The 23996-nt window shown below is 44.2% G+C and overlaps 1 protein-coding gene across 1 annotated transcript in view; it reads right to left on the bottom strand.

The window, feature by feature from the left end:
* SERINC1 (serine incorporator 1) overlaps positions 1-23996 on the bottom strand; it is a 205888-nt gene that overhangs the window by 144620 nt on the left and 37272 nt on the right. The window contains exon 4 of the mRNA XM_086926718.1: positions 8709-8788. Within this exon, the coding sequence (XP_086782844.1) occupies positions 8709-8788 (80 nt within the window). The remainder of the gene's footprint in view (positions 1-8708; positions 8789-23996) is intronic.

Below are 23996 nucleotides of genomic sequence, written 5' to 3'. Positions count from 1 at the left end.
AACTGTACTAACGATGATGATTTCGAATTTGAAATTAAAAAGCTCAGGAACAGATTAAAAAATCGTGGTTATTCCAAAAAATTGCTAGACTCTGCATCTAAGAAAGTAGGTCAGTTAAATAGACAAACTACATTAGCACCTAAACTTAAAGATAAAAAACTAAAGAGGCCCGTGGCATTTGTAACAACATATAACACTGATAAAAACAAAATTTTTAGGATTTTGAAAAAGAATTGGCATTTGCCAATGGGTGTACCAGGTTTATTGGGAGAGATTGGAGCAATTCCAAAAATTGTATACAGACGTAGCCCCAGTATTAGTAATCTCATTACAAGAAATTATGTTCAGCCTATCAAACATTCTAGACCAAACTGGATGCCTGTCACCCCTAATGGATTTTTCACATGTGGTGGGTGCAACATGTGTCCTTGGGGACTCAATAAGATTAAGGAATTTCGATACAACAGCACTCGAATGTATCAAATCAAACAGTTCATTAACTGTAATACTACAGGAGTAGTTTATGCATTGATCTGCGCATGCAATAAAGTATACATAGGGAGCACCAAGAGGGCTCTAAAGATTCGCATGCAGGAGCATAGAAGGGCGATTCTAAATGAAGATGTTGAATCACCAATCTTTGTTCATATAAAAAAATGTCATGAGGGACAAAAAGATTTCAGGTTCCATGGTCTCCAAAAAATTGAACCCAGTGCAAGAGGGGGAGACTGGGAATTAAGTATCAGGAAAGAGGAAGTGAGATGGATTAGTCGCTGCAGAAGCGTGAAAGAAGGGTTAAACAGCGATTCAGAAATGCATTACTTTCTATAGGACTATCAAGCAGTCTTTAATAAATGCACTTATCAGTTATAAGATGACCCCCACTTCTTTTCTTATGAACTGTGGTAAAAGGGCGATCTCTTTACAATGCAACATTGGTAAATGTAAATTTGAAGAAAACATGTATCCAACTCCAAAGGGTTTAGAGACGAGATGGGCAACATATTAATAATTAGGATGTTTCAGTGAATAACAGATGAATATATAATAAGATATATATGGTTCATACACTGTTTAAAGATGAAAAACTTACTAAAGGATACTCGCTTTTACTTCAATTCTTGAATTTCAATAATTCTATTCCTTAAATATTAACTTCAACACTAAAAGCGACTTTGTCACTTTGATATTGTATATTTTATATATGGTTGAACGTACTAATTAGGTGGTTGGGTACATCTGTATTAAGGTTTGTAAGCCAGTTGGGCTACCCCCCATTTGGGATGCTTCTAGTGATGGGAATCTAGGACACCTAACGTAAGCACTACTTTGTGTCCGTGTAAATAATAGTGATTTTCGTTCAGACTTGCGATGCATATCAATCACTGATTGCTGGTCTTTATAAAGAATATATGAGCATGCAATAAAACAGGTTAAAGTGGATTTTTAAGTTTAGTTTTTTAAAACTAGTAACAAATTGTTTCCTCGAGCAAGGTGTATTACATGCTTTACTTTTAATATTGCTAAAGAAACATTTTTAGTTATGGATTGGCCAACGTGCAACTTGGTTAGAGCCAATCATTACGAGTGCGCTAGAAACCGGATACTATTTCTAACTTCCGTTTTAAGTCACGACCAGTTGCTATCCAAACGCAACGCTTAATGTGGATTGGTGTACAATACCAAACACCGGAAATACTACCTGGATTTCCGCCCTGTGTACGGCGGGACCGTTCTCCAAGGCTTAAGGACGCAACGTAATATGCGGACCTTGGAGAGAACAAAATGGACAGACCAGCTATCTACTATATAATAAGGCTGCATTGGATAAAGACTAAACCAGAAACACTGCATGGATTTCCGTTCTAGACATAGCGGAACAAGTTTTTTCTTCCTCTCTAATAGGTAACGCAACATGCGGACGTTATAGGGAACCTTGAGCAATGATCTTGCTGCGCTTTGGCGCGAAATTAGCTATACGCCCATTGGTTCCAGAATGATTTAAATAACGCTGTTAACAGTCCATCCATTGTCGACTCTTTACCAGGCGGGTCGTCATGGAGTACGGATGCAAGTGAAACCCGATATTTACAGACGGAGGTAGGTTATCGCTAGAGATTTTCTTTACGCTCTAGGGCTAGGTGCTATAGACGGTGTATGGTTTTCACAAATGGGAAACCTTGTCTTTTGCTTTTAGAAAGATTAATCACATATTGGACATTACCAAAGCAAGGGATGGACATCGTGGAAAGAATTTTGACTGGCAGGATTTATGTATAATAGTTCTTTTGGGGCCCTTGGGTAAATTTGGATGCATTGGAATTCTTTGTTACTAGGTGGTTTAAGTAACTGCTTAAGTTACTTTTGGCATCAGAGAGTGTTATATTGTCATCTCTCCTGAATTGGAAACTTAACTTTTGTCAATAACTAAAACTAACCTACCCTAGTATAAAATAGAATCTCCTTTTGTGTTCTCTTAGATTTTTTGACACAAGATATTTAAAAGCTATCGTTACTGGAGACCCCTACAGTCGCATCCGGTATCAATCACTTAATTTTTAAGGAAGAGTTTCATGATAAACAAATTCTCACTTAATTTGAGGTGAGCATTTTTGTATTATTTTTTAACATTCCAGATGGGGGTCACAGCCACACTGGCCATACTTGAGAATTAATTAATTCTCTTTTGCACATGGCAACAATGCAAGGAACAGGCATATAACATATTTTTTGTTGTTGAATGTATGTACATAGAGTTCTGTCATATGTTTCAATTGATTTATTTATCTGTTGAGTAGAATGTCAAATAGGCAGGCTCACTCTGATAATGGTTATAGAGTGTTAACAGTTAGCGGCTGGGAAACTATTGGGGAATGATTTATGTATTAGAAACCTTTCCAGCAAGCAAGCTAGAAATAAAAGTGGATTTTTTGTTCATGAATAACAGTTAGTTATAGTTTCCTTTTCTTTCTTTCACTTTTTACAGCCCTGATGATGTCCCTGTGAGGACGAAACGCGTAGGCTGTAATGCTGTAAAATAATATACATGATCAACCTTTGAAGTGACTGTTTTGGATTGAAGAAAATAAGAACGAATAAAAATTAAACAAGAAGAAGCAAAGCCTGCTCTGAAGAGTTTTTCTTTGAACATGAACTGTGCCTACATCGGGCCTTTTGAAAATATATTTCTGAATATATGATACTCCTTGGTTTTGTGTATCTGTATAACTGTTCAAGTGGCCTTTGTGGTGGACCACTCCAAGTTGAGTGTCAAAAGATTTTTTTACTTTTGTATTGTTAAACAATAGTCTTGTGAAGTGCAGGTAAATAGGTGACTCTCGCCGCAATATTTAGTGTAACTTTTCAACACAGTCATACAAGCCTATTCCTCATTGTCACTATTGTGAGGCCTTTTCACAGCTGCCAAGTTTCCCAAATCCATGTGTGACTAGATGGGTCGGTCCTGTGCTATTTTTTCGAATTGTGGGACTTGCAGTCATCTTAAACGCAGCGTCAAACCAGGAATACAAGTCACAGAATTCTAAGAAAAAAGCGGGCCTGGACTAACTACTAACTCATGGGGCCTAAGAAACTCAGCTGCTATGCCAGGGTCAGGATTTTCATAGTAAATACAGGCCTACAGGTTCCAGCACACTCATTGCTAGTTGGCTACAAAGTATGGACTGCCAAAAGCCACTTTCCTGAGGGGGCACCTTTCAGTTATACCTTCAGACCAGCAGCAACCAGGCCTTATTTAACCAAGAGTTCTCAGCACAATGGATTTATGAGCCCATATTGCTAAACTTGAAACTACGAGTCCGAAAACGCAATGTGTTGTCAGCATAAAAAGCCAAGCCTGTTTAAAGGTATCGCATGGCGTGACGCCGCTTGGGAACTATGACGATGTCCCGGCCCAACAAATCACAAGAAGGTTTAGGATTCTTGCAGGGGTGGGCAGCACCTGCTCCCACTCCACACCTGATGTCTAGCACTACAGGGGACGAACACACTCTCCTGCAGCTGCTCGAGTTGGACATCCGTGGGGCCTTCATCTGATACAAATGTCATGCTCTCCTCCACAGATGTTTTCTCTTATTTTATCTCCAATTCTGTCCATCACTCAGAAAACACTCGGCCATCTTGGACGACAATGTGGCTCTTGAGAGGTTAGACTTCGAGGTCAGTAGCTTTATGGCTACAACAGTCTAGGAGATTAGAAACATTACACGTTTATGATAGGCATCTATGTGTGTGTTTGTGGCTGTGTGTGTGTGTGGGGGGGCTCTGTGTGTGTGGGGGGGCTCTGTGTGTGTGTGTTGGGCTCTGTGTGTGTGTGTTGGGCTCTGTGTGTGTGTGTGTGTTGGGCTCTGTTATGTTATGTTATGTTATATTTATTTTTGTATAGCGCACGGCTACTCAAAAAGAGTGTCCCGACGCTTTAAATAAGGAGACCTACAGCACAATAACATAACACAGTAAAAAAAGAGGGAGGGATACAGAAAGAGAGAACAGCGGGACGGCCTACTGGGTAAACAGCCAGGTTTTGAGGCCTTTCCTAAATGCAAGTAGGCTGGTGGCTCCCCGGAGTGTGAGCGGCAATGAGTTCCACAACTGTGGCGCCAGCAGTCCAAAGGAGCGGCCTCCCATGCGGGCTCTCTTCACTCGCGGGACAGCCGCCAGGAACAGAGATTCTGACCTCAGAGAGCGAGCCGGATGATAAAAGGCAAGTCTCTTTTGGAGGTACTTCGCTCCCACCGCATGGAGAGCTTTATAGGCCAAAGTTAATGCCTTAAAAGCAATCCGTTTGCGGATGGGAAGCCAGTGCAACGTCTGCAGCAGGCCCGCAGCACTGGCTCGTCTGTTCAGACCGAAAATGGCCCTCGCGGCAGCGTTCTGCACGACTTGGAGCCGCTGTAGCAGGTACTCTGGCAGGCCCAGGTAAAGAACGTTGGAATAATCTAACCTAGAGCCGATCAGAGCCTGCACAGTCAGCTTCCTATGCTCCTCAGACAAAAGAGGTAAAAACCTCCGCAGCATCTTAAGGAGGCCGAAGCAAGTGCCCGTCACACCAAGGATCTGGGATTTCAACGTCAGACCCTTGTCCATCTTGACCCCCAAGTTCTTAGCAGTTTGGGATGAGCAAGACGGAGGGAACATGTTAATGGGCCACCAAGCTTGCCAGTCTGGCTCCGTAGCGCACCCAAAGAAGAGTACCTCGGACTTATCGGAATTGCACTTGAGGCTGTTCAGTTGGAACCATTTGAAAACAGCCCCAAGGCAATCCCGGATACTCTCCCCATCAAAGTCTCCTCCTCTCTTACAAGAGAAGAGGAGCTGGGTGTCGTGTGCGTAGGATACGATCTGGGCCCCGAACGACTCCGCCAGCGCCGCCAAAGGGGTCATGAAGATGTTAAAAAGGGTCGGGCTCAGTATAGAGCCCTGTGGAACCCCGACTCCCAGAGGCGGCATCACGGCGGAATCTGGGGAGGCCCAGCCCGTTTGCCGGCGGCCCGCTACGAAGGAAGAAAACCAGCTGAGCACCGTCCCCCGTAGGCCAATCTCATAGAGTCTTGCGAGAAGGCCGTCATGGGGGACGGTGTCGAAAGCCGCCGACAAGTCCAACATCACCAGCATGGCTTTGCCCCCAGTGTCCAGAACCCCTTTAATGGTTTCTGAAACCTCTAGGAGCGCGGTCTCTGTGCTGAGATTTGGGCGGAAGCCGGATTGGGTGGCATGGAGAATCTCGTGTGTTTCCAGAAAATTGGAGAGCACCGTCTGAACATGCTTCTCCAAAATTTTCGTGAGAGCCGGCAACAGAGAGATAGGCCTATAGTTGACTGGGGCCTTCGGGTCGAGACCAGGCTTCTTAAGCAAAGGGATGACCATTGCCTGCTTCCAGGCCTGCGGAACCACTCCCTGGCTCAGCGAGAGATTCAGGAGAGGATTCGCCAGCGGATTTATCACTTCCGCGACTTTTGCCAAAAATTTGGCCGGGCAAGGGTCCAGAGGCGACCCAGATTTGAGATTGCCCATAAGCGCTAAGGAAGCAGGGGCTGAGATAGGTGGAAACACAGCCAACGTCGGACCGGGCGGGGCCAGAGGGTACATGTCATCCTCGGGGTTGGTCAGCCCCGCAGGAGCCACCGGTGGAAAAGAGTCCTGTATAAGTTTAATCTTGCTAGTAAAAAAGTTAGCAAGATCAGAAGCCCAGGATTCAGAGGGCATCTCTTCAGATGTATTGGACCGCGGAGCCATGAATTCTCTCACTATGGTGAAAATCTCCTTACAGGAGTTGGAGGCGGCTTCTATCCTCCCTGCAAGGTAGGCTTTTTTTCCAAGGCGAATGTCCCGGTGATAGGCCTTAACCGCCGTCTTATAGGTCAGCCTAGCCACAGAGTCGTATTGTGTACGCCAGGCTCTTTCGGCTGCCTTACACTGCTGCCGCGTAGCCGACAGTGCTGCGGTGAACCAGGGAGCCGAAACCCGTTTAGAAGTTAAGCGGGGGCCAACACCGGGGCAAGATCGTTCAGCCTATCTAAAAGCCATGCTTGCAAAGACTCCAAATCCTTCTCCAGGTCGCCTGAGAGGGGGCAAGGGTGATCCAGGGCGGCCTGGGCCAGCATCGCAGGGGTCACTCGATGGTATGCCCTAGGGACTCGTCCCTGCTGCTGGGACACAAAAGTAGACGATTTAGCTGTGCCTCTAATCGAGAATTTGGCAAGCCGATGGTCTGACCATAGCACCGGGATAATCTCTTTCACCTCGAGAAGAGATGTCGAGAAGACCTGGTCAAGAGTATGTCCCTTGTCGTGCGTAGGCCCCTGAAGGTAGGGGATCAGGCCCAGCGGGGCCGTAGCCTCCAATAGTTTGATAGCGTCCGGGTCCGACGGATCATCCATACGGAAGTTGAAATCCCTGGCTACTATACAATATTCTGCTTTCAGGGCCAGTCCCAGCAAAACCGAATCAAGGTCTTCAAAAAAGGTTCCAGGTGGGCCAGGCGGTCTGTATACTAATAATCCTTTAACGGATTGGTGAGGAGCCAGAGTGATAGAAAAAGCAAGGGTCTCGGAGCCGCGGATATCATCCACTGGCAGGATAGCACATGGCGTGCCTTTCTTCACCACCAGTGCCACTCCACCACCCCTTCCCTTAGCTCTGTCCTTCCTGAAGATATTATAATCAGGCGGAATAGCCATGGCAACATCAGGATTTGAAAATTCTCCCAACCACGTCTCAGTAAGCATAAGACAAAGTGGCTTTTCCATATCAAGGAGCTCAAAAATGTCTTGTGCGTGTCTGCACGCAGATCTAGTATTTAACAGCATGCAGAGATACTCAACACTATCAATCTTTTTGTTGAGAGACGATGATAAAGCGCGGTTGGGGCGCCAGCCACAGCCAGGGCAGCATGACTTACCTCTGTGGCGACCGGGATAGACAGTGCAGCAGCCGCCAGCTAGATTATGAAGTGAGCGAAGCTCCTCAGGAGTATATCGGAGCATGGGTGGCCCAGGAGTACAAGTGCCCTGTAGCTGAGCCCAACCCGCCGCCCCGTTCGCCTCCGGGACGCTGACGGGCGCAGACGGGCAGGACTCTGGCTTGACTCTGGCTTGACTCCGGCGCGAGTCAGGCGCGAGTCAGGCGCGAGTCAGGCGCGAGTCAGGCGCGAGTCAGGCGCGAGTCAGGCGCGAGTCAGGCGCGAGTCAGGCGCGAGTCAGGCGCGAGTCAGGCGCCACCGCTGCGCGTCACCGCCGCGCGCGGGGGGTGAGCTTTAAGTACAGCCTCACCTGGTCTCCAAACGGAGCACTAGAGCGCGTGTGTGTGTGTGTTGGGCTCTGTGTGTGTGTGTGTTGGGCTCTGTGTGTGTGTGTTGGGCTCTGTGTATGTGTGTGTTGGGCTCTGTGTATGTGTGTGTTGGGCTCTGTGTATGTGTGTGTTGGGCTCTGTGTGTGTGTGTTGGGCTCTGTGTGTGTGTGTTGGGCTCTGTGTGTGTGTGTGTGTGTGTGTGTGTGTGTGTTGGGCTCTGTGTGTGTGTGTTGGGCTCTGTGTGTGTGTGTGTGTGTGTTGGGCTCTGTGAGTGTGTGTGTGTGTTGGGCTCTGTGAGTGTGTGTGTGTTGGGCTCTGTGAGTGTGTGTGTGGGGGGCTCTCTGTGTGTGTGTTGGGCTCTCTGTGTGTGTGTTGGGCTCTCTGTGTGTGTGGGGGGCTCTCTGTGTGTGTGGGGGGCTCTCTGTGTGTGTGGGGGGCTCTCTGTGTGTGTGGGGGGCTCTCTGTGTGTGTGGGGGGCTCTCTGTGTGTGTGGGGGGCTCTCTGTGTGTGTGGGGGGCTCTCTGTGTGTGTTTGGGGGGCTCTCTGTGTGTGTTTGGGGGGCTCTCTGTGTGTGTGGGGGGGCTGTGTTTGTGTGTGTGTGTGTGGCTCTGTGTCTGCTAATACTCTCTACTACTCTCTAATGCTCACCCGTTGCCATTGTAAATGACAATACCATTTATTTATGTTTTTTTTAAAAAAAATGAAAAAAATGCAATTTGCAATGCCAATAGCTCTAACTTTAACAAAGACGAGACCATTGCATTGTAAATGGTTGTTTTCTTCTTGTAGGCTTGGTAAATGCCCAGCCCTAGACAGATGACACCATCCTGGCATGAAGACTTATTTAAGGAGGATAAAGAAAATCATTAAATGAGAACAAGCCACCCATTTCAACTGACCAGTAGTGAAGGGTCCATCTGGGATGAAAAAGGCACCAACTGTAATTGCAACTGCTGCAGCAAACTTAAAGAACCAGAATCTAGAAAAAGAAAAAGGAAAGAGAACCAGTTACACATTACAGTGATGACAAGGCTGTATTGGTTTTGGGGGTTGGGTGCAAAATGTTAGTGCCCATGCATATTTTTATTGCACCAATCCACAAGTCTCTGCATTACAACACACAATCTACCTCAGCTATATGGAAGCTTCAATATCTTCTCAACAGTCAGTGGTTAAAAACATGAGCAAGATTTAATATGTGCTCAAAGTTTCTAACAAAATACGGTGTTTCATCCTGCAAACCACTTTTCATAATCACAAATGAAGCTTCCTATACGATACATCTATGAATTAGCTGACGTCACATCATGGTAAGAACCATTATGCAAGGTGGGTGAATAGAATCCTGGTGTGTTGGGAAAGGCGAACTGGCTGCTCAGCCTGAGGATTTCTGTTCTGAATGGTTTTACATGAAATACTACTTTGTGAAAAATAGTACTGATTTTTTTCAATAAACGGAACAAAGGAGTAGTAATGGATTCTTTCTTCTCAGTAAATAAGACGTTGTCAATTTACACACCTTGCTGTAACAGTAACGTGTATGGCCTCAAAAAACAATTTTTCTACATACACCCTTTTGCTTCCTTACGTTGGATTACAGCATCGATCTCCTGTCCCGATAATCCTAACTAGATATCCAAGAGCATCTGATATCTATACCTATTCTGCAATAACAAAGTGTGCGTTTCTAGCGCACCAGGAGGTAAAGGAGCGTAGAATAACTGAACAATGGAGACGATTTCATGAAAGGAAAGTCACAATGAGGAGGAAAGGTAATCTAGAAGGTATACAGAATTTTCAGGACCATGATGTGAATTAGGAATGCATGGTCCTACAAAATGACGATGCAAATTAAAATAACATTGACCACTGGCGAAGCAAATAAGTCTCGCCTTTGAAAGGCATTAACTGTCGTTTTGGCTTTGCCAATGCTGGTTACCGATACTGGCCAGCATAGGTAAAAAATTAAAAACCAAAATGGGCAGCTCCTGCCTAATGTGATACGAGTACCTGTATCTCCCACCACCTGTATAAGTCACAAGACCACAGCAATTTACTGTTTTAAGATGGAAGAACGTGTATCTTTAAATTTAAAAAATATACAAAAGGAGAATGGGTTCTTAGGGTAGGACCCAGACGACTCGGATTTACTTTATAGAAAGTAAAAATTGGATTTTACTTTTGAACGGTAGTCAAATTCCTTGTGTCTGTGACACTGCGCTGTTAGCAAGCATTTCCATTTCAATAGAGTGAAGTTTTGTAGCCTTTTTTTTAGAATACCCTTTATTAGATTTAGTCATATTTATCATACCGTACAAAAGTGATTTATACATTCAAATGTCTGTATTGCACATAATATTGGCATCTATTTATTTACTATTCACAGCAATTAAGAGTTTAACGGTAACAAAGGAACATGCAACTCGTAGTATTGTTATTGGGCATAGATTGTGTACAGTCCCATCCAGCAACACATTTTTTCTTTCTTGTGCTATGATCAATCCCATTTCCCATGTCAGCCGTCCTATTGGTATGCTAGTGACTTCTGTGGCCCTATGATAGGCCTGTCGCGCTTGAGATGCCATTTAACCATGCGTTTTAGACCAGTGCGCGATATAGGTTTGGGTGTATGGGTCCACGTGGGGTATGCTACGTTCTTCTGCCATGGCCTTGTGTCCTCCTGACCTACGATATGGTAGATGTGGGTCATATCATCTGTCTGTTCAGGGGTGCATCTCGCGAATTTCGCTTGCAGTGCATCTCACTCTGAGTAGTGTCCCTTGTCCCATCTGTTTGTGTATGGTCATTGATTTCTGCACTTCTCCACTTAATCAGGTCCAGGAAATTGCATATGTGTGGATAGCCTCATACCACATGGAAGAAATCCACCGAGGCGACTTGGCATTTTGACGGCTTGATGAAAGCCCCGAGCACATTTTTGCAAGTCTCACCGGTGACAGGCAGGTGCAAAGTAAATAGTGGAGTAGTGTGCATTTGATCCTGGGATTACTGCAAAATTGTACTTTATTCCAGGACACGTACCCACTCTTTTTCAGGGGAATCAGCCTTTACAACGAAGGCTGGACAAAGAGATTCCTTTACAACGAAGGCAGAACAACGACAACGTTTTTTCCACAAATGTTTTTACAAAGATTGTTTTTACGTGTATGCCTTTACCACGAATGCCTTAACCTTTAAATGTAGGTATTTTGGTAAGTATGAAAGATAAGTATAACGTTATATATATATATATATATTCACTGAAAAAAACATAGGTTAGAGACCATATATAGTTAGCTGGACATTTTATTGATATAAAACCAATGAAATTCCATATATAGTTAGTTGCACTAACTATATATTTCGCGCATCCGCAATCCAATGCCGATGATGTCACATATTACATCATTCATGACATGTCAGTGACATCACTGATGACATCACTGATGACATCATCCAGTGTCTGTGTGTTTTTGTAAAGTTTAAATATGTTTTACATATTGAAGAATGAGTGGATGTATAAGAGTATGGATGAAAGATTTGATTGTATAAGTGAGTAAGTATGTGTTAGTATATCTGTGAAAATGTAAGCTGTTCTGTGTTTAACTGTATAGATGAAGAAATCAAAGTGTGATTGATTCTTTACAGGACTGACTAGGTGTGTGAGTAACTCCATGGATGAGTGGCAGTGTGTGAGTGTCTGCATAGGTGTAGGAGTGCATATGATAGTGTTGTAATGAAGAGTGACTGTATGTACAAGTGATTGTATGGGGGAATGTGTGTGTAGACGTAGGAATTAGTGAGTGCGTATGTAGTAAATGGTATTCGTGTGTCAATGGTTTCAAAAATTATACTCTGTATTTTACACTAGGTGTAACAGTGGTTATATTAGAGTGTAAGGAGGTGCATTGTATTATCACATGAAGTATATCATCAGTGGTGTGATCATTGATGTTAAATGAGATGTCATCAGTGATGTCATCAGTGATGTCATTTGAGATGTCATCAGTGATGTCATCAGTGATGTCACTGACCCTGTCATGAATGATGTAATATGTGACATCATCAGCATTGGAATGCGGATGCGCGAAATATATAGTTAGTGCAACTAACTATATATGGAATTTCATTGGTTTTATATCAATAAAATGTCCAGCTAACTATATATGGTCTCTAACCTATGGTTTTTTCAGTGAATTTTCAAGGTTTTGTAAATGCAAATTCCTAACTATATATGGTCTATAACCTATGGTTTTTTCAGTGAATTTCATTGGTTTTTTAAAAGCTAATATCTATAGCAGAAAAATATATTCTTTATTACGTGACGTTTCACGTAGCCACGTGAGACGCCTCATGACGCGTCTCATAACCGTGACGTATCGGCTCTGCAGCGCAAACAAAACCCGTAACGTAAGCGCGCCGGAGCACGCTTACAGATATATATATTTTTTTTAACCTTAATTAGACAAAATCCACACGTGCACATATCTTGAGGCCTTGCAAAGGCACATCAAACAAAACAGTCCCTACAATTTTGCCAAGTTTGGTGGAAATCTATTCCCTTAAATTTTTTTTTACTGTTTCTCTTGGTTTTCCCCTTGTTACGCTTACCGGGACGCTACCCGGTACGCAAACCGGACGCTCCAAAAACACAAGATGGCGGACTCCCGTTACGCTGCCGGTTAGCTTTTTTTTATTTTTTGCCCCGCGGGGCACTTTAATATCCCCCTCATCAATCCTAGGGGGTCAGGAGGGGTCTACCTTGCCCCCTTTCCTTCATTTCCCCCTTCGTTTTTCACCACATCTTGTCTCTCGATCCTACCGAGAGACAAGATGGCGGCCGCTCCGGACTGTTTAGAATGTTGACAGACACCGGAGAGCCAATCAGCTTCGCTTCGCGAAGTTCCGTGACGCGCCCGGTACGCGAACCGGGGCGCTAACCGGAGCGCTGTCACAGATATATATATTTTTTAAAACGTTAATTTCTCAAAATCCACTGGAGCACATATATTGAGACATAGCAAAGGCACGTCGGGCAAACCATATCTACAATTTTGCCAAGTTTCATGTAAATCCATTCAGGCGTTCGAGCTAAAAGTGAGTCCAACCGCCCTATGGAAAAATGAATGGGAAAAACGTGTTTTGGGACCCCCCCCTTTTTTCTCGGCCCCCCATTGACGAAACCCCCCCAAATTTTCAGGGACTGCTCAGAAACAAAATGTGCCATTTTCCTGAAAATTTCAGCCAATTCCGTCCACAAACGCCAAAGTTATTAGACATAGAATTTTCAGAAATCCCATAGGAAAAAAATCCTAACTATATATACCTACTGGCTATCGCCAGTAGGTAATATATATATATATATATATATATATATATATATATATATATATATATATATATATATATATATATATATATATATATATATATATATATATATATATATATATATATATATATATATATATATATATATATCAGTTAACTCTCCCCCATATTTCACATCCAGCGTGAAAGAAAGAACGTGGACCACATGGGCTAAAATCAGCTGCAATTTTTAATGGTAACCCTTTTGCGATGCAGCAGCAGCCATGACACGTTTCGTCATACACAGGGGACTTGATCACATGACACACACACTATATATATATATATATATATCACACACACACACCCAACACACACACACACACACACACATATATATGGTGGCAAGTGTATTTGTAAGGGTTTAGGGTGAGCATGGGTTTTTTGGGTGGCAAGGGCATTTTTAGGGTTTAGGGTGGGCGTTAATTTCTGGGTGGCAAGGCGAATTTTAGGGTTTTCGGTGAGTATGGGTTTTCGGGTGGCAAGGATAATTTTAGGGTGGGTATGGGTTATCAGGTGCCAAGAGTATTTTTTAAGTTATAGGTGGGTATTGGTTTTTGGGTGGCAAGGGTATTTTTAAGTTAGGTTGGGTATGGTTTTTGGGTGGCAAGGGTAGTTTTAGGATTTAAGGTGGGTATAGGCTTTTGGGATTGCAAGGGTATTTTTAGGGTGGGTATGGGTTTTTGGGTGGCAAGGTTAATTTTAGGGTAGGTATGGCTTTTTGGGAATGCAAGGGTATTTTTAGGGTGGGTGTAGGTTTTTGGGTGGAAAGGGAATTTTTAGGGTTTAGGGAGGGTATAGGTTTTTGGGTGGAAAGGGAATTTTTAAGGTTTGGGGTGGGTGTAGGTTTTTGGGTGGAAAGGGAATTTATAACATTAAAACTGAGTATAGGGGTGTTTGTATATATGTGCGTCAAAATAGTAGTCAAGACCGCCAACTTCGTTTGTTCCAGTAAGACATTTTCCCACGTGTCAATCACTTTCTGTACTTCATAACAGGTCAGTAATTGTCCTATGCAGGCCATAGTCTTCCACCAGGCGGTCAAAAGCAATGAATTTACCCTCGGAGAAAGGTTACTAATCGTGGTGATCTCTGCCTGGTGCATGTTTATATGACGGGGCTAGTGGATTCCGTCGCTATTTGTGGGGGCCCCCAGATCGGGAAATTTGGGGAGTATAGTGTGCTTACTACCAGTGCTCTGATGTAGGCGTCCCAACAGGCCTGGACAGCCCCAAGTGTGCAGGGATAAGGGCATTTTTTTTTTTGCCGTTGTGCAGCAGCACTCCCAGAAAGTTTCCTTTCCCCAAGATGTGACTTCTGTCTACTCTTTCAGACCCTGTCTCTACCACCAGCCACCTTGCCAGCCACACTAGCTGAGCTGCCATGTAATAGGACTCTAGATTAAAAACCACCATTCCACCCTCAGCCAGTGGGCACATCACTTCGTCTATTATCAGACATCTGCGTGTAGTTCCCCAGATCAGGTTTCAATGTATGGACGATAGTTCACAGTAAAAGGCTTTAAGGTAAGTTCATAAAGGGATTTAGTAGTCGGGGGAGAGTTATCATTTTTGTGGTAGTCACTCTCCAGAGAGGAGAGAGCGGGAGAGTGGGAGATTGTACCACAAAGGAATGAATTGACAGATCTTGAACACACTTTTACCCAAGCGGGACCCTTCAGATCATTATCCATGTGGTAGATTTGGACACCTAAATATTTAAACGTGGTGGGCACCCATTTAAGAGAGTCTCCTGGGGAAAGGGGACGTCTGCTAGGCACTTGCTTTTAAGTGAGAGCATACCAGAATTCTCACAGTTGACTCGGAGTCCTGATAGATCTCAGACAAACAGTACCACATCATCTGCGTACCATGCTGCAGATCGGGCATTTAAATCATCTGCGTACCATGCTGCATATCGGGCATTTAAATCTCAGAAGGCTCGCCACTGGCTCGAGGGCCAGCACAAAGAATGGACGACAGGGGATATGCCCGAGGTTGCCCCCGCACAACTGGCCACTATCCGTGAATGTCTCACCTGGCGAGTGGTTTGGTATATACCAGCTGTATCCATTTCAAAAGGTTACCATAGATTCCCCCCGTGAAAAGCACTTTGAACATGTAGGGCCACATGAGGGTGTTGAAGGCCTTTTCTATGACCAAGGAGACCACTGCTGGCCCCAGTGGATGTCCAAAGACCATGGTCTGATATTCAAATGTAAGTTGGACCCGGGAAAAATCCAAACTCGTCTGGATGTAGTAGCCCGGATAAATAAGGGATTAGTCAGTTGATTTAAAATCTTCCCCAATATTCTATTTTCGGTATTTAGCAGGGATAGTGAGTGGTATGATCGGACAGTCAATGAATCCCGGTCCTTTTGGGAGAATCACAATAGCAGCCTACCTGGTAGAGTCTGGGAGCAGACCCATATTAAATGCCTCAGAAGGCATCTTGTGAAGCAAGGGCACTAGTCAGGATGGATAGGTGGCATAAAAATTTCTGGAAGAGTCCATCTATCCCTGGCGATTTCCCCTTGCAAGTTGATCTATTGTCACTTTAATTTCTTGCACCTCCATGGCCATGTTTAAAAACTGTTTGTGCAGCTGATGAGCCTCCATGTCTAAAACCTCCCTCATCAGTGTTTTCTTAACACTGTTAGAGGTCTAAATACATAATTCTCTTGAACACATCCCATTCTATATTGGAGTAGGCGGCTGTGTCCTCATTATTTGAGGAAGAGGAAATTGTTGGCCTTGAAAGGGTAGTCTGTTGGCACAATAAAAAGCTGCCTACGTCAGGATTACCTTATCTGTTTGGAGGATGATGCTTCAGTGTACACTCATCGAAAGGTTGCACTTTAGACCTACACCCTTGAGAGCTGAGCCGGTTTCTGCAATAGGAAAAGTGACCTCATGGGCTGCGGTACCTCCTATGCAGCTTTTGAAAGGAAACAAGAGGGTGCAGAAGGGAGCTGGCTACGGTTCTCTAGCCTTCTGAGCTCAGCTGGCCAGTGCAGGGGGCAGCATCGCTTCTGCAAGATATTTTAATTAGTGTCGGGCAGAATCGACAAGTCTTTTTGTATGAAGTCTGTGTAGAGGGAGGGTCAGGAGCTTCAGATCAATGGTAACTGTAATCAATGCCGCATTAGGGTGGGAGCCAGGTGGAAGGAGGCCTGCGCCTTCTCCCTTTTGCATTCGGGGTGGAGATTTTTTTTTAAAGTAGTCCTGAAACAATGCCTATAATGACCCCTCCAACAGTGGTTGGGGCGGTCGCTTGGGCAGGGCTAAAAATCTGAAGAGGCATCACTTATGCATTCCTTGCCAAATGGTGAGACTGCAAAATGGTTGCAGCCAATGGAAAGCTTATGGGCATGGAAAAGTCATTGATTTAGATACACCATGTCTCGGTTGGGACGGGGAATGTGTCGGCTCCTTGGGACATGGGTTAACACTGTCAGGGGGTATAAAAGTTTTTAAAATGTTTCCCTCTTGCGGTTTGGGGGAGAATTAGAGGCCAGGGAGAGAATTAGTGGCAAAACCAAGTATGGCGCAATCATCAATCGAAGTACAAAGGAAATGAAAGAAATGTTTCAAATCGAAGTACACAGGAAATGAAAAAAATGTTTCAATCTCATATGGATCAAACATTGCTAATTTGGTCCTCCTCTGCAGCATAATTCTAGGGTCCCTCCATATGGGACACCACTAGAAAGGAGATAGTTCCCCCCCCTCCCCCCTCGTGTTCAATGGTATGCCTCTACCATTGATTCCTGCTCATGGTTCGCGGCTGGGAATAGAAATTACCAGCTCTGCTCACCTATTGTTGTTTTGTGGTGTCCACTTCATCTATAGGTATATTCAGCCTGTGAGTGATGGTATTCTTCACTTTCACAAGGAGTACATCCTGATACAAAGTAGTTCCCCCTGAGTGGCAGGGACTAACATGGTGAAAAAGTGCTTTTTTTTGCGAGACACCCACAAATATTTTTCCTTTTAGACAATTGTTTTTTTTAGGCTGACGGGGGCCCTGCAGCTTTTCCAAAACAAAATATGTGCAAAAAACAGAAATGTGTTTGGTTGATGTAGTCGTTCACCCGTAGGTGGGGTGTTCGGGGCTTATGGTAGGCGGGTGGAGGAAATAATTAATTGTTCACATTTTCCCTTCACTGGGGGGTGGGGGGTGGGGCGAGGGTGATTGAGCCGTGGTCACCCCACCTCCCTCACCCAAGGAAAGGGAAAATATATACATGATTAAGCAAACTAAAATACAATTACAATGACAGTTTTGTCATTGTAATTGTATTTTAGTTTGCTTAATTATGTGCGTTGTAGTTGATGTCATTTTTGGTCTTTTTTTTCTCATGCAGTTTCTCTACCGAAATTGGTGAACATAGTATCTGGACGGAGAAGCTGTTTTGATTCAGCCAATTCTTTTCGCTCTTTCAATTACTTTTTTAATATACTCTCACTTGCACATCATTGTGTTCTCACTTTCAACTGATCTCACACACACAGTTCTCGATGCATTACCATTTCTACCTCTACCTCAGCATTCTACCTAGCAACAACTATTTGATGATAGATAGTTAACACAAATGCCCGAGAAATCTATTTGCCCATTATGGAGAGTCAGATTTTAGCAGGGTGAGCTATATTTAGGGCCTACACGTTCGTTCTGGCAAGCTGAGTTTATGTCTTCTTACAATTACTTTTCTTTCTCAGACTGCAGACTTCCAGGGTTTTGTAAAGTGACCTGTCTGAAGTGCTGTACAAAGAGTGTGAAATGAAAGGCTGTAGGGTGCCAGATTTAGTCTAATAACCATTGTTTGTTGGAAACCTCTGCACTACCCTACCTTTCTTTGCACCAACACACCCCTCAAAGTGTTGGTCGTCCACCTGGCACTCTCGTGTGCAGTCAAAAAGAATGTCAGTGCTCTTTTTGAGTCCAGATGGTGGAGTGGCTCCTATTATTTGTAAGGATGTGGAGGAGAATAGAAGGTAGGCAAGGTGACTGATTGGCCAACATGAAATAGTGTGACCACTTTTGGCAAGAAAGAGGCACTAGTGTAAAGCACCAGTTTGTCAGGGTAAACTAAGAAAAAAGGGAGACTAGGATGATAAAGCCAGCAGCTTACTCACCCTTCGGACAGATGTGATTGCCACAAGGGGAGGAACATGGCGGCGGCAGGCTGACACCGGTCGCAGGAGCTCAGTGAGGCGGCACAGCGCATAGCGCATACAAACAGAAACAGAAAAAGAACGTCAGGGAATGATGCAAGGAGCTTCCGAGTAGTGGGGGAGCTGACATTGGAGTGTATGGATCTGGAGTTTGCTGTGGCTCATTTAGTTAATCCCTCGAGTGGGGGGGGCGGGAGGGGGAGGAAGGACAGCGCCCGTTGTACAGCATTCAGGAAGGGTGGAGAAGCCTAGTTCACGGTCGGCCTTTGTGTCTAAAGGGAAATGCAGCAAAGGTCCTATTGTGCCAAGTACGCTGGGCCACTTGAGTGAGTTACCGTCATCACCCTCTAGGAGAAACAGAAATAGATGTCAACTGAGATCTCAACAAGAGTTGAGGTCCCCGGGAGGTCTGGACTGTCTGGAGGGGGAAGGTCTGACACCATTAACTCCATATAAAAGAAAGAAAAAGCCTGGAGACATCAAAAAATTAAAAGGCCCTAAGGTAATTCCACCTCTTCAAAAGAATACTCCATCTCTCAAGACATATTTTAAAATCATGGAGCAGGTTGTGGGTTCTGTAGTGGGTTCTGTCGGGGTAGCGGATACGGCTACACCTGCTCAATTGTATAATTGCAGTCAACCGGAAGATGTTGATGACCTTTTGTCCCAGATGAGAGGGTAGAGGATATGTAGTGTAGAGTACTCTATAAAGGAGGAGAAGGGGAAGACAGGGTAGGAGAAAGGAGGTGGGATGAAATGTTTTGAAATGATACGCTAGAGGACTAAAATAGAGGGAGGAAGAGATAGAGGGAGATGAGGGAGAAGGAAAGAGGAAAGTATAAAGGTAAATATATATATATATATATATATATATATATATATATATATATATATATATATATATATTCATTCCTCCGGGTGTCTTGTGTGCGCTTCAAAGTGATGATCTTTCGCGGGGCTTTTTCATAAGTCCAGCCAAGGACTCCCTTTGGCTGGATGTTACAGCAATAGAAAGCGGACAGGGAAAGTTCCATTTCTCGAGGGTTTTTGCCGCTTTCTTTCTCTGAAGTCCCCGGATGCCGTGGCCAGTTCCCGCTACCTGGAACATGCCATAAGAGTCCAAAGTGAGGTACATTGACCTACCCTGGCATACAATAATGTTCTCAAATGTGGCGCTCCTTTAACTTAGCGGAATCTGCTTGGCGGATTGCATCGTTGCCAGGCAACCCCGTCAGCAGACCATCTGCTCCCTCTCCCGGATACCTTTACCGACAGTCCAGGTTGGGGGGGCGCCATGTTGTGCAGTCCGTGCACCAAATCCAGAAAAATTGCCGGCATACGTGGAGCTCCTGACCGAGGGGCGTGTCGGAAATGCCTAGCCGGCCTCTGCTTCCATACTCCTCCAATCCCGCCCTGGTTAAGAACGGGTCCGACACATGCTGGGGTTGCTCAACAATAATTTAATGCCTCCAAGTTACAGCATCAATAACGCGTTGTGCACACAGTTCTCTGTCCCTGGCAGACACGTTTCGGCGGTTGCCTTCCTCAGTGCCGGGTGTCTTGTGTGTGCTTCAAAGTGATGATCTTTCGCGGGGCTTTTTCATAAGTCCTTCCGAGGACTCCCATTGGCTGGATGTTACAGCAATAGAAAGCGGACAGGGAAAGTTCCATTTCTCAAGTGTTTTTGCCGCTTTCTTTCTCTGAAGTCCCCGGATGCCGTGGCCAGTTATATATATATGTATATATATATATATATATATATATATCAATCAAAGAGTTGCCTTGCAGCAAGGACGCCCACGCAGAGGAGCGCTTGAAAAGCTTTAATTTTCAAAACCAGCCAGGTTTCACCACATAAGCAAAGTTACTTTCCTAACGGGTTTTAAAGCCCGAAGGCTTCTTCATCAGAGGATGTCTGTGTTCCCACTGGTTGCTTCGCTCGGGCTCCATTGCCTGCATGCTTCTATTATAACCACGTGACTTGCGCAGGTGAGTTCATTACCGGGCATGCTGGAACCCGTAGTTTGCATTACAGCGATATTGAATGTTTTTTACCCATGTGGGTGCAGTTTGGAGCACAGTCTTTTTCTTTTAAAAGTGAAATCCAAATGGACTGAGGTGAAAGCGCCGGTTCGTTTTCATTTATCTCCCGCTGCGCTGAAAGGTCCGTGGTTCAGTGACCTTCAGCTTCATACTTCCATGGCAGGGCATCCTTCTCGGCCAGGCTGCCGAGTAAAATCAATCAAAGAGTTGCCTTGCAGCAAGGACGCCCACGCAGAGGAGTGCTTGAAAAGCTTTAATTTTCAAAACCAGCCAGGTTTCACCACATAAGCAAAGTTCCTTTCCTAACGCGTTTCAAAGCCCGAAGGCTTCTTCCTAAGAGGATGTCTGTGTTCCCACTGGTTGCTTCGCTCGGGCTCCATTGCCTGCATGCTTCTATTATAACCACGTGACTTGCGCAGGTGAGTTCATTACCAGGCATGCTGGAACCCGTAGTTTGCATTACAGCGAAATTGAATGTTTTTTATCCATGTGGATGCAGTTTGGAGCACAGTCTTTTTCTTTAAAAAGTGAAATCCAAATGGACTGAGGTGAAAGCGCTGTTTCGTTTTCATTTATCTCCCACTGCGCTGAAAGGTCCGTGGTTCAGTGACCTTCAGAGATATATATATATATATATATATATATATATATATATATATATATATATATATATAAGTACTGCAAGAGGGTTGATTCCTGGGATCCAATTCCCGTAGTCAGGTGGCGTGTCGGACCCGGCGGCCCCCACCGCCGAGTAAATTCAATTAATTGCAAGTTTTACCGTAGTAAGTATCACACGCACTCAGAAAGGTACAGCTGGTGAAGGTTTATTTCCAAAGTCACGCTACGCGTTTCAGCACCGAAATGCCTTGTTCACACGTTTAACCTTATCAGAGTGAGGAACAGTTTTTAAGTACAAACAAACCGATCACAGTGTGTAATAAACATAAAGGAAGTACATTATGCCCAAGGAAACTTTGGCGGCCATTGTTAAACGTACTTATTTTCATGGGTTCCTTATAGACACGATGGCTTTGTATCATTTAAAAGAAAATTCAAACAAACATAATCATGATTTGAGAATTGTGAATAATACTAAAACCATAAGGCTTACTTTGTATATGGTGGGATGATAGTCTCGCATATATCAACATTAGCCCAAAATGAGCGTCATTTTGAAACGGGAAATCACATTCGATTCAATTATCCTGGCGAGCTCCAGCAGGCCAGAAGGGTGTATTTCTTTTCTATTACAATGAGAGAAGATGCTGTGCCGCCTAAGGAGGGTTCCTAAAAGGCGGCTCTAACACCTAAATTAAGGGTGGGTTCCTGAGGGGAGGGGGGAATTTGGAAAATTGTCCTCATACAAGGTTAAAAAAGGTTTTTTTTTTGCTTGTTCAGTTCTAGATGGAAGATACATACGGTCAGGATATGTTTTATTAGGAAATGATTGGGTCACCCAGTATAAAATTCCTCTCCTGGAATGTTAACGGACTAGGTGGAAGAAAAGAAGCTTTCCAGGGTTTGTGAATTCTTAGGGAAAGTGAAGCACATGTTATTTTGCTACAAGAAACCCATCTGGAAGCTACTGAATGCAAGCAAGTCTTTAGTAGAGTCGGTTGGGTACAGGAAGTGGTATGCTCCAGACAGAGAGGGTGCATGAGAGGGGTCGCAATAGTGGTAAGGGCAAATAAGGGATCAAGATAGAGAAGTGCGACACCGATCAGTCAGGGAGATGGCTGGTGGCAACTTTGTCCTTATGGGGTTCACTGATCACCTGTGCTGTGTATTATGGGCCTAATAAAGACCACTCCGGTCCGCTCCTGAAACTTCAGATTAGCTTGTTGCATAAGTCAGCCCCAGTTATATTGGGTGGAGATTTCAAATTAGTACTCAATAAACAATTAGATCGGACCTCTAAAGCAAGATATAGCGCACCAACTAGAACATTTCAAGTGCTCAGGAATGTTATGAAGGAATATAACTTGTCGGATATCTGGAGAGTAAAAAACGATACTGCTAGAGAATTCTCGTTTTATAGTAAAAAGTATAAGCAGTATTCAAGGATCCATTATTTTTTAGTGGATCGGGGTCTGGTCACAGAGGTAGGGTCCGTTAGTCACATCCCAGAAATTATTTCAGATCATTCTGCTGTGGTGTTGATCCTTAGTCTCGGGATGAAAAATACAGAGAAAAAGTGGACCTTTGAAAGGACCTTGCTGTTAGACGAAAGGGTGAAGGTGGAGTTGAATGAAAGATCAGCTGATTTTTTTTTTAGCTTTAATATTGGCACCTCCACTGAGCAGATGGATTGGGAAACCTTCAAAGCCTACTTAAGGGGGGTGTTGAGCTCCATGATGATCCATAAAAGGAAGGCCAGTAAGGAAATAGAATTAGAGGCCCTTAATAATATCAAGGAGATGGAGTTGGAATTGCAACAAGCGGTCTTATCAGCCATGGGGCTTAATCCTCAGTTGGAGAAGGAGCTGGTGAGTTTACAGGCTGAGTTTAACGCAAGGACAGATAAGACCATGAAGGACCAGTGGGAGGCAAGTAAATTACAGAACTTCGCTTATGGGGAAAAATGCGGCTCCCTCCTGGCTTGGAAATCATGAACAGAAAGGGTAAGAAATAACATTAAGAGCTTGATACAGAGGGAGTCAGATGTTGTGTTATCAGATGATGATAAAATCAGAGAAGAGTCAAGGTCTTTACCAAGATGATACTACCCATAGACAAGGTGACGTTAGGGCCTGGCTAGATAGTAGAGATCTACCCCAATTGTCTGAATCGGACAAGGTTTATCTAGCTTCCAACATATCGGAAGGGGAGATTAGGGACCAGTTGAGGAAAATAAGTAGGGGCAAAGTCGCTGGCCCCGACGGTCTACCAACTGAAGTCTATCATAGCCTTTTAGAGAAGGTGGTGCCAATATTGAAAAAACTTTTCAATAAATTATTCACACAAGGGAAAAGTATCCCTTCATCTTGGTTGGAAGCGACGGTAACACTAATACATAAACAAAATAAAGACCCTCAAAAAATAGAATCTTATAGGTCGATTTCACTTTTAAATGCGGACTTGAAGATCTTCTCAGGGATATTGGCCACCAGGTTGGCTAAAATCATTAAAACAATCAAACACCCCGATCAGAGAGGGTTCATACCAGGGAGGCAGCTTAACGAGCTCACTTTTCAGGCGATCGGCGCAATTGATTTCGCGGAGGAGAGGAAGTTGCCACTTACCATCAATGCAATCAATGCCGCTAAGGCGTTCAATCAGGTTAATTGGGAGTACTTATGGGAAACTATGAATAAGTTTGGCTTCCCATTAAACTTCATCGGAGCCGTTAAATCCTTGTACCTGAACCCCAAGGCGAAAGTTCTAGTTAATGGTGTCCTTGCAGGGTGGTTTAGCATTATTTTGAGGCACTAGGCAGGGCTGCTCTTTGTCCCCTCTATTGTTCAATGTTTACATTTAACCCTTTGTGTGCGCACTCAGAACGGATCATGGCATTTCACCTTTTAATTTGGCAGATTTGGAGCTTAAAACAGCGCTATATGCAGATGATCTCCTTCTTTATACCTCAACTCATAT

This window comes from Lissotriton vulgaris, chromosome 6 (assembly GCF_964263255.1).
Source record: "Lissotriton vulgaris chromosome 6, aLisVul1.2, whole genome shotgun sequence".
Lineage (NCBI taxonomy): Eukaryota > Metazoa > Chordata > Amphibia > Caudata > Salamandridae > Lissotriton > Lissotriton vulgaris.
This window is presented reverse-complemented; position numbering and strand designations above follow the sequence as displayed.